The 10,324-nt window shown below is 41.1% G+C and overlaps 6 protein-coding genes across 6 annotated transcripts; 4 read left to right on the forward strand and 2 right to left on the reverse strand.

Moving 5' to 3' along the window:
• Positions 1-341: 341 nt before the first annotated feature.
• On the reverse strand, positions 342-1,301 carry SAPINGB_P004753 (uncharacterized protein; the record flags this gene model as incomplete). Its single annotated transcript, XM_031999468.1, has 2 exons — positions 342-1,064; positions 1,167-1,301. The coding sequence occupies 2 exons, from the start codon at positions 1,299-1,301 to the stop codon at positions 342-344; spliced, it is 858 nt and encodes a 285-aa protein (XP_031855359.1).
• A 1,565-nt stretch (positions 1,302-2,866) lies between these two features.
• Positions 2,867-3,641, forward strand: SAPINGB_P004754 (uncharacterized protein; the record flags this gene model as incomplete). The annotated part of the gene is made up of 3 exons (XM_031999469.1): positions 2,867-3,159; positions 3,247-3,398; positions 3,454-3,641. The coding sequence occupies 3 exons, from the start codon at positions 2,867-2,869 to the stop codon at positions 3,639-3,641; spliced, it is 633 nt and encodes a 210-aa protein (XP_031855360.1).
• A 605-nt stretch (positions 3,642-4,246) lies between these two features.
• On the forward strand, positions 4,247-5,006 carry SAPINGB_P004755 (60S ribosomal protein uL5; the record flags this gene model as incomplete). Its single annotated transcript, XM_031999470.1, has 2 exons — positions 4,247-4,249; positions 4,485-5,006. The coding sequence occupies 2 exons, from the start codon at positions 4,247-4,249 to the stop codon at positions 5,004-5,006; spliced, it is 525 nt and encodes a 174-aa protein (XP_031855361.1).
• Positions 5,007-5,247: 241 nt separating this feature from the next.
• SAPINGB_P004756 (uncharacterized protein) lies at positions 5,248-6,894 on the forward strand (the record flags this gene model as incomplete). Its single annotated transcript, XM_031999471.1, has 1 exon — positions 5,248-6,894. The coding sequence occupies one exon, from the start codon at positions 5,248-5,250 to the stop codon at positions 6,892-6,894; it is 1,647 nt and encodes a 548-aa protein (XP_031855362.1).
• Positions 6,895-7,344: 450 nt separating this feature from the next.
• On the forward strand, positions 7,345-7,805 carry SAPINGB_P004757 (uncharacterized protein; the record flags this gene model as incomplete). Its single annotated transcript, XM_031999472.1, has 2 exons — positions 7,345-7,689; positions 7,749-7,805. The coding sequence occupies 2 exons, from the start codon at positions 7,345-7,347 to the stop codon at positions 7,803-7,805; spliced, it is 402 nt and encodes a 133-aa protein (XP_031855363.1).
• Positions 7,806-7,957: 152 nt separating this feature from the next.
• SAPINGB_P004758 (uncharacterized protein) lies at positions 7,958-10,324 on the reverse strand (the record flags this gene model as incomplete). The annotated part of the gene is made up of 1 exon (XM_031999473.1): positions 7,958-10,324. The coding sequence occupies one exon, from the start codon at positions 10,322-10,324 to the stop codon at positions 7,958-7,960; it is 2,367 nt and encodes a 788-aa protein (XP_031855364.1).

Genomic DNA, 10,324 nt, shown 5'->3' on the forward strand with positions numbered 1-10,324 from the left:
GGAAGTGGATGAAGGCTGGAGAAAAAAGGGCAAGATATTTGACCATCCTCCACAAAATGCACTTATGATAACTACAAGATCCTTCAAAAATTTACCCAAGAATATAAAAAAAAAACTACGCTTAGGCGTAATAATTGCACATGAATGATGATAATAATGACGAAGATGATGATGATATACGAACTTGTAATTTTTTAATGAATTTAGATTTTTATTTTTATTTTATTTAATTTTTAATTTTGTTGAGCCTCATAACTGAATTGGGGAACCGTGATCACCAATTTTTTTTTTTTTTTTTTTTTTCATTTCATTAAAAAGGGGGATTTATATCAAATTACACATTAATTGGGAAGAGACATGACGACATTGTTGAAAGAACCCTCTGCCTCCTTGGCCTTCCAGAACTCGGTATTGACATCGTAGTTTCCATGGTAGATCCAGCCATTCTCCGTAACATGGTAAAGGTTAACAGAACCACCCGAGTAAGCGTCTCTGTGGGTGGCGGCCAAAATACTGCGCTTTCCGAGCGCCAGGGCCTCTTCGACAGTAAGTTCCCACTTGTAGCTTGCATCCAAGACACCATAAGCAAAGGTCTGACCGGAGCCCACACAGAACAGGTCGCCTTTGAGTCTGGTTCCGTCCGAGTCGACATAGTAAATGGCGGGACCCTCACGCTTGGTGTAGCCGCAAATCATAGTACCCATGGACAGACCCATGCCCTTGTATTCATATGTCAGGTTTGATAGAATCTTAGAGGCGGCAGCAACAGAGATGCGCTGCTTCTCGCGCAGCTCGTGCAGCCGGCATTGCATGCCCAGCCAGGTTTCCCAAAACTGACAGTCGGCAGCACCACCAGCCATGGTTCCCAACAGGAACGGGTTGATTTCAATGACCTTCTTAACAGTCTGCGACGAAATCCAGTTGCCAGCTGTCGCACGCGAGTCTACGGCAACAATAATGCCGCCTTGGAAACGGAACGCGAGTGTAGTTGTACCGTGTGCAATCTTGATCTTGACATCTGGGTTGGCATTGTCGTCTGTGTGTGCACGTAAAAAGGCAGTAGGCTGGAGTTTGAGTTAGAATTATGAAGTTAAATAAATAAAAAGGTATCATTTCCAGAGCTTTGAGTAGAATATTTTATAGGGTTGAAAGGCTATGCTACTTACTCGACTGATTGGTGGCAAACTAATTTCTGGGACGCCTGTTCGAAGCTCGCAGTCAAGGATATCTTGCTCAGACTCTTCAAAAGCAGACCGGTCCAGGGTAGCTTCGTAAGAGTATTTTTTGGCAATTGTGTCCATGGTGTATAGATATGGTTTCTAAGAAGATGGGCGGTGTTGATTGTTTAATAGGGTGGTGGTGATTGTGTATGTTTGAAAAAATGGCTGGTACTAACGTATGGGCTATCTGGGTGGCACTTTGCCAATATCACGATGGGTGGAAGCGACTTTTGGAGGAAAATAGAGGGCTGATGTAACAAGTTAAAGAAAAAAAAATGTAACTATCAACAAGATTAGTAATTATTAATATCAAGTTATAAATCATATCTTAATTAACACGTGACATATTATTTTTTATTTTTTTTTTACCTTTGTATCTTATTAGGTGCAACATTTATGCGCTTTACTTTTTCTTTTTTTATTTAAAGTTTCCAAGAAATAAAACTTGTGCTAACGGGCAAAATCAGCTTTGCTACACGGGTAATTGTGGCGGCTGCTTCAGAAGCTCAGTGGATGTTGTAACCCTCATCTCTGCCATCCCTTCCTTTTGATTTCCCTTTTTAAATATTTTAAAGTAGCAGATGAGCATCAAAAAAATAAAAAAATAAAAAAAAAATAAAAAAAAACGTTGTTTACAACCTTGGCTTCCAACAATACTTGATTTTCTACGTAGTAACGTTATTGTAACAACAATTACAGTTATATTTAATTATAGCTCAAGAAACGAAACATTAACTAACTTTAACAGCATCAATAGAGAAAAATGAAGGAAAGCCATGATTTCACCAGTGTGCGCAGCAGCAGTAACCCACAACTATGCCTCGTGCCATTTTAACTATCAACAGCAACTATTAACCAATCTACCAGTTTACATGCGGTGCAGCTTGTCCAAATATTATTTGCTAACATGCCTTTTGTTTGTGATTGTGTGATTTTTTGTTGTGCGTAGTGATGGTGTTTGTTGTTATGTGCTTGGGTTCTCGTGCGGTGTCCATAAGGCTTTCACGTTAAAAATTTTCCCGCTTTGCCACCAAAAATAATATTTTTTTTTAATTTTTTTTTCCCTGCTTTTCCTTACTTTCCCCCCTACACTACACAATCCTCACCACTCATCCTGAATATCGCCTAGATTCGAAGGTGTAAGTAATGCCGTGATATCTATTTACATCTATTTCTTATATGAATTCGACTTGTTTTTTTTTAATACTACATATCGGCCTTAAATGCAACATCATGGAGTGAAGAAAAAATTAACGAAAAAATAAACAAAAATAAACAAAAAATTAAAAGATTGTAAAAAAAAAAATTGAATTAAAAATAAAAAGATTAAAAGAATGAAAGAAGGGCCCAAAATACTCCGATTTATCTTACAAAAATGATATGCCTTTGATCTAGAAATCCCATATTTGCAAAATCACCCAGGTTTTACGAAAGAAAAATGGATCTTAAATGATCCATTATTACCTCAGCTTTTAATTTACTTGTTTATCTTTTTTCTTCCTCCTGCGAAATTCCCCCGAAAAGTCGCAATAGATGTAGATGTTAAAAAAGAAACTTGATTACTGACTTTTGTTTCTTACATTTTTACCCTTTTCAATAGACATCGTTTAATCTTAATAAATATAATATTCTTAAACACACACATAATGTCCACCGAAGAGACTGTCAAGAAGACTGAAGAAGTCGTTGCTCCTAAGGAAGAAGAAAAGAAGTCTGTTTTCTCTGGTGCCTCCGCTACCACCGCCAATGCCTTTTCCCTTTTTGGCGGTGCTAAGCCCAAGACTGCCGAGTCCGACGAAAAGGAAGACGCTGATGGAGAGAAGAAGTCTGACGAGAAGGCTGACGAGGAGGAGCCCGATGTTCACTTTGAGCCCATTGTCAAGCTCGAGAAGGTTGATGTCAAGACTAACGAAGAAGACGAAGATGCCATCTACAAGGTGTAAGTATACCCCGGGACTTTTACTTGTGATTTACCCTCAATTGTTTTTTTATTTTTTTTTAAAACTAACAAAGTCTTTCTCTCCAGCCGCGCCAAGTTGTTCAAGTTTGACGCTGACTCCAAGGAATGGAAGGAACGTGGTACTGGTGACGTCCGATTCCTTAAGCACAAGACCACCGGCAAGGTTCGTCTGTTGATGCGCAGAGACAAGACCCTTAAGATTTGCGCCAACCACTACAGTATGTTGAATCAGAACGAGTCACCAATTACTTTTTAACTAACTCAATTGTGTAGTTCTCCCCGAGTACGAGCTTAAGCCCAATGTTGGTTCTGACAGAAGCTGGGTTTACAACGTTGCAGCTGATATCAGCGAGGGTGTTCCCGAACCCCAGGTTTTGGCCATTAGATTTGGCAACTCCGACATTGCCAATGAGTTCAAGGCCAAGTTTGAGGAGGTTCAGAAGGAAGAGAAGAGCGAGTAAATTATTATTAATGCTCTGTAATTAAATGTTTTTGATGTACCAAACAAACCCCTTGTAATGTCTAAATTGATGATGATAATGCTATACTACGTTCCAAAGTTAATGAAAAATTGAATAACGCAATTTTGAATCAGATATCAATCAGCCTTTCAAGTTTTTACCTTTTCGGTTATATTTTTGTTTAAAATTTAAACCTAAAAGTTATGACTTGGGAATAACAGCTTAAAGCGTAATTAAAATAACTTACTTTTCTCATTAAATTAATCCTTTTAGGGCTAAACCCTATGTTCTCATTTATTCTTAAATGTTATTTGTTACAAGTAAATCACAGACTGGTATTTGTTGCAACATAAAAAATTTTAAAGTCACGAATATTATTTTGTGTGGTATGTGTGTGTAAGAGTATGTGAAGAATTGGACCATAGGATTAAACAAAAAAAAAAAGGCGAGTGGTAACAAAATGTTGTAACAGCGCGTTTAGTAACCCCCCGCGAAAGATTTTCGTATGGGCCAGTTTCTAATACCCTTTTTTCCTTTTCCCCCCTACCGGCTGTTCGACGTCTCGACCTCTACCGCACAACCATATACCTCGACAAATAGACAAGATGGTATGTACGAACATGAAATGAACATGTGTATATATGAAAGAGGATTTCGATATAGGATATAATTCATTATGACAATGACGACGGAAGACGATATTAGTGATTGTTGTAGATACCCTGTTTGACAAAATTGTTTGTGAAAATTTTTTCACCATGAGAATATCTATTGAGCTTGAGCTGGAATTATACACAATATTGAAGCTTTTACAGTTTTTTTCTAACTGATTTGAATTTATAGAGTGACAAGAGTGCCAACCCTATGCGTGAACTGCGCATCGAGAAGCTCACCCTCAACATTTGCGTTGGTGAGTCCGGTGACAGACTTACCCGTGCCGCTAAGGTTCTTGAGCAACTTTCCGGTCAAACCCCTGTCTACTCTAAGGCCAGATACACCGTCAGAACTTTCGGTATCAGAAGAAACGAAAAGATTGCCGTCCACGTCACCATCAGAGGTCCTAAGGCTGAGGAGATTCTCGAGCGTGGCCTCAAGGTCAAGGAGTACGAGCTCAAGCAGAAGAACTTTTCTGAGACTGGTAACTTTGGTTTCGGTGTCACCGAGCACATTGATCTCGGTATCAAGTACGACCCCAATATCGGTATTTACGGTATGGACTTCTACGTCGTCATGGGCCGCAAGGGTGCCCGTGTTGCTCGCAGAAAGAGAGCTAGAGCCACCATTGGTCTGGGCCACAAGATCTCCAAGGAGGACTCTATCAAGTGGTTCAAGCAGAAGTACGATGCTATTGTTTCCAACAAATAAACGACCTATGTACTTGTATAAAAATCCCAAAAAATTGCAATGTCTTGACGCTTAAAAAAAAGATGAAGAAAAGTTTGCCTTGATTTGCTTTGGGGTTTGATTTTAGATATAGGTGTTATTTTGATTTTTTGTTTTTATTTTTTAAAAGAAAAAAAAAAGAAGTCCAAAAAAAACTATTTCTTCCCCAAGCTTCTTCTCACCATTCTTTTGTAACGTTTAAAAAAATTTAATCTTGCACAAGATGGAACAGAATCGTTTTAGTAATTCACCTATTGCTTTTGACCGGTCATGCCAGCCTTATAATAGGACTAAGGAAAGTAGACCGAAGTTACCATTATCTCGTAAATCATCTTGCTCTGACCTTTCACCGTCATTTTATACCAAACGTCAGAATTTGAAAGCTGCTGGACCTCTGGATGCCATCACTGCAGCTCGATTACCACACTTGGTAAATCCTAATACCAGTCTGCAATCATCTCTATACCAAACACCTCTATACCAGGCCTCCAATGTGTCGCTGGCCAGCAGTACCTTTTCTAAATCATCTTACAAAACATGCTATTCGCCCAGTTATACCCCTTCGCGACAAGGGTCTCAAGTTTCGCGGACTTCATCACAAGCTACAGTGATTCATACCCCAATGATAAAGAAAAACAAGTCGCAGATACTAAGAGTTGGAAACAATGCAAGAAGAGCATCGGGTACTTCCTCATGGTGGGACGCAACGACAATGGTCGAGGACCTTTTTTCTGAAAAGTACATGACGCCGATACACAATGATACCCTAAAAGAAGAATGGGACGAAAAATACCCGAAAGAAAGTAGAGGAAATCAAAACGATTTTACACAGGTATTCAAGGCAGTGGGTTTAGCACGTAAGGCTGCGGCTTCTGCTGAGCATACTGCTCGCATGCTCAAGGCACGCAACGAACAGCTGGAACAAGACTTTAGACTTTTGTTTGCACAATATACCCATGCATTAGATACTCTTGCGCTAGAAGCCGCTGGTGAGAAGGCAGATCAAGTGAAACGGTTGCCCTCTATTGCTCCAACAAGTGCACGCGCCATGATTTCACGAATCGAGGGCAGGCATCGGATCCGGTTGCCGCCTCCGGGCGGGGTACCCAAAAGCGGGAAAAATTTACAATACGGCTGCGTCTCTAGAGACAACAGCGGTATGGCTACTATTGTGGCTACGCCGAGAAGAAGTGCTGCTAAAAGAAGAGCGATGGGACGCAGGGTAGAAGAGTTGTATGCGTTACCAGATCGCATTGATGGCAAGAGGAGACCACTCATGTCCAAATCACGTGCCTATGTTCCATGGGGGTTTTCGGCTGATGAGCTGGAGGAAGAAGCAGCTCGGCGTCACCATCAGCAGAAACGAGAGGATAATACGGGATCTTTTGTGGGTGGGAATGGGAATGAATCTTGGGAGTATCCGTTAGAAAAAACGTGTCCTGTGGAATTTTCGCAACGAAGACGAAAAGAATTAGAAGAAAATGAAAATGAAAACGAAAACGAAAACGAAAACGAAAAAAAGGAAAAGCAGTTGGTGAAAATAAAAAAGAAGGATGAAAAGCGACAGCAGCAAGCAGTGATGCAGATGGTGCGAACAACGAGCTACATGTCGTTTTTAGACATGAAGCCTGGGCAGTCTGTAAATGTTTGTGGATTAGCTGAAAGTAATTGCAACAACAAAAACAACAGCAATAGCAATAGCAATGAGCTTAGGCAATGTTTTTGGCGACGAATGCGACGCGTGGCTGTTTGCGTTTGGCCATGGCGGAGACAGAGAAGACGTCAACAGAGGGATTTGGCAGTGCTAAGGAAGGTGAAAGAAAAGGAAAAGGAGCGACGGGTTTCTTCGTTTTACATGCGAAGTTGGTGAAACTTTAGTACAAGTGTACATTGATAGAATTGATAAAAGAAATGTAGGAAGTATGAATATGATAGAAGTGGAAAAAAAAGTCTATATTTGAATTATGAAGAGCACAACCAAAAAATGGCCGTTATCTGTCTCTAAAAGGTTTCATTATGGACTTGCCTGTACATAAACAATTTGTTCCAAAAAAATAATAAAAATATTACGACCCCGGTGAGGATTGAACTCACGATCTCACGATTAACAGTCGTGCGCCTTCACCAGCTTGGCCACGGAGTCTTGTAAAACTATACGCTATTTTAAAAATTCCAGACCTACAAACCTAAGATGATTATTTAAAATCATGTGACATATTATGTACGGCTGAACATTTTGAAAGGAAAAAAAATTTTATCTCAATTCTTTCTTCCTTTTCCACGCACATTAGAGCAAACGACTTTTTGTCCAAAAATCATAATGTCCGACAACGAAACAACCACCGTGCCTACAGAGGCACCTGAAGTGTACACCGGGACAAGTGTGACAGCTCAACGAGATACTCCACAGACACGGAAGAGTAACCGTACGTGGCGAGAGCAGAAGACGCCATTACGGATCAGCGCGCTTGGAGTTGGAAAAACAGCATGGGAGAAGCGAGTGCAAGCTCGGACAGAGGCAGCAGCATTCAAGGCACGAGTTCAAGAGATGAAGGATGAAAAGGAGGGTGAGCGACGGCGGCGAATGGAGGAACGGGCAGCAAGAGAAGCTGCGAAGAAGGAAAAGGAGCGGTACGCGGAACTGGCCAAGAAAATGCATGCAAAGGTGAGTGATAAAAGAAGAAAGAGAATTCAAATGAGAACTAACAGAAAATTGTTTTTTAGAAACTGGAACGACTACGAAGAAAGGAGAAACGCAACAAGATGCTCAAGGAGCGTTAAACGGCCAAGTGCAATATGTTTATTTTATTATTATCATTATTATTATTATTACAGTATACTGTCATTTTTGTGTTATTTTTATAAGAATAGTAAACAAAAAAAAGGAAAAAAAAAAAACAAGTACCAAAACAAAAAATTAATGAAGAGATTCCTTAAATTTCAGTCACACACATAGTGGTATCAATCCGGAACCGGTGATCAGGATTTGTACGAAGAGCGGCGCGAGGCCCGCGCGCCAGGTCGTACAGCAAGATGTGTTTAGATGTGAAGATGAGAAGGCGGGTGTTACCGACAAACTTGAGGTTACGTATTGCAGGGGTTTCCTGTGTGTTGTTGCCGTTGTTGCCGTTGTTGGCGAAATCACTTTGGAGCAAAGACGGGTCGTCATTATTGTCTTGGGGTGAAATGGTGGATGAAGTACGCTCGTAAATATCTTTTTTGAGATTGAGCTCAACAATACGGTGAGGAAGATATCCTGTGACGAAGCCGTCTGAGAGCGCATCTGGCGCAAGAACGTAAATGTAGATACGAGTACCGGAGAGAATGGCAAACAGCGAAGCGTCTTGAGTCACACAGTAGATGAGATCAGAAAAGGCAAGGATTTTCCGAGAAAAAAGAGGAAATTCGGCCTTGTGCAAGTTTTCCTCCTCCTCCTCCTCCTCTTCTTCTTCTTCTTCTTCTTCTTCTTCTTCTTCCTCATCCTCATCCTCATCTTCTTCGTTCTCTTCGTTCTCTTCATTCCCTTCATTACCATCGACCTCCTCATTGTTATTGCCAATGTTTTCCTCGATATCTCTGTTATTTTCTTGGGGGTGGGGCTGAGAATGGTTATCGGCAACCACCGTTGTTTCCATGATTGTAAAGTTCGGAGTGCTCCGCATATCGTTTGTATGTATACTTTTATCATCATCATCTTCACCCAAGTCTTCTTCCTCTTCCTCCTCGTCTTCTGCTTCTTCCTCCTCTTCCTCGTCTACACCATACTGTAATACCCTTTCAAGAGGTCTAAACCCCATCAATTCTTCTTCATCTAAAACTACCTTTACTGTCAAGCCGCCTTGGCGACTACAATCAAAGCCAAGATATGCGTTTGGTTTTTGAAGAGCAACCGCACGTTCTACTGGCACATATGAAGAGATGTTATTTTGGACATGATAGAAAAAGTAATCCCAGAGAGACCCTTTAGCTGGAGAATTTTCCCCTGAGTCGTCTTGTTGAGAGGAGGAATGTGTAGCCTTACCAAATATAATTGTTTCATTCCATCCAGAAAGCATGAGGACCTTATCGTCGTACTGAAGGGACATGGAAAGATCAAGGCGGTAATGAGGGATATCGATTTCTTCAGAGGTGCGAATGTTGACGATTACCAGGCCGCCTAGCCGTTGGGCGCGCAGGAAAAGAACTTCTCCGCGTGCGGAAATGGCAAGATATTTGACATGGGAAGGATACTGTCTAGAAAAGAGAACACGGGGTTCTATTGGGTATAATGGGGATATTGATCCTGGTGGAGTTATTGGAAAATGGGGATTTGTTGTTCCTTGAGAGGAAGACGGAGATAAAGATGCAATAAAAAGGTCAAAGACTTGGACATAGCCCACGTCGTATGAAACGCCGAGAAACTTATTATCCGTGGATAGTACTACTTGGTTGACTTGTCTATCATTAGTCCAGCAATAGTAGTAAGTAAGGCAAGGAGTGGAAAGTGTACTAGAGAGTTTTTGATCATGATTGTTTGGAGACATTAAAGGTTCAATGAGACTGTATCCATAAAGAAAGTGAAGATTGTCAAGACCGCGTTTGACAACCAAAAGATATGATCCGTCTGGAGAAATTCCAAAGCATTCTGTAAGCTGGGCATGAAGCTTATCGGAAGATGGTGTTTGAGTAGATGAAGAGGATAGTGGTTGGGGGTCGTGTGTTGAGAAAAAGTGGTCTGGAAGGTTGAGAGTATATGCAGGGACGACCGAGATTCCTATGAGCTGGGCACGAAGAAGTTTATAGTAGAATTGGACGAGAGCCAAATTTTGAGAGTTAGACGGTAGGATGGTCAGCGAAGTGGGCTGTGGTTGTTGTTGTTGTTGTTGTAGTAGTAGTGATGGTGATGGTGACTTGAATGTAGAAAAGGCTTTGAGGGCTTCCGTGTAACGAGAATAAGTAGCTGCTGAAGAAGTGCACGATGCGCTTTCTGAAAGGGTTGGGGGTGAAGGGATAGTTTTTATCAGGGTACCTTCATTATTAGAATCTAGAGGTTTGTCTTGTATACTTTGGCTGTCGGTATCACAGGTATCAATATTGTTATCATTTCTGGAGACTATATGGTCGTAGAGCCTATAAAAGGCTTGGCGGTCTTCCTGGTCAGAAAGCCAGGTGTCAATGTGCCAGAAAAGGGTGTAAGGCCATAGAGAAACAGCACGCCAAAGCCGAGATGTGTGAGCAGCTGCGAGAAAAGATGGAGGGTCGAGGCAAAGGAAGATATTGCGGAGAACTTCTATAGGTAGATCATTGATGGTTGTTGGCAT

This window comes from Magnusiomyces paraingens (assembly GCF_902498895.1).
Source record: "Magnusiomyces paraingens strain CBS 517.90 genome assembly, contig: contig3, whole genome shotgun sequence".
Lineage (NCBI taxonomy): Eukaryota > Fungi > Ascomycota > Dipodascomycetes > Dipodascales > Dipodascaceae > Magnusiomyces > Magnusiomyces paraingens.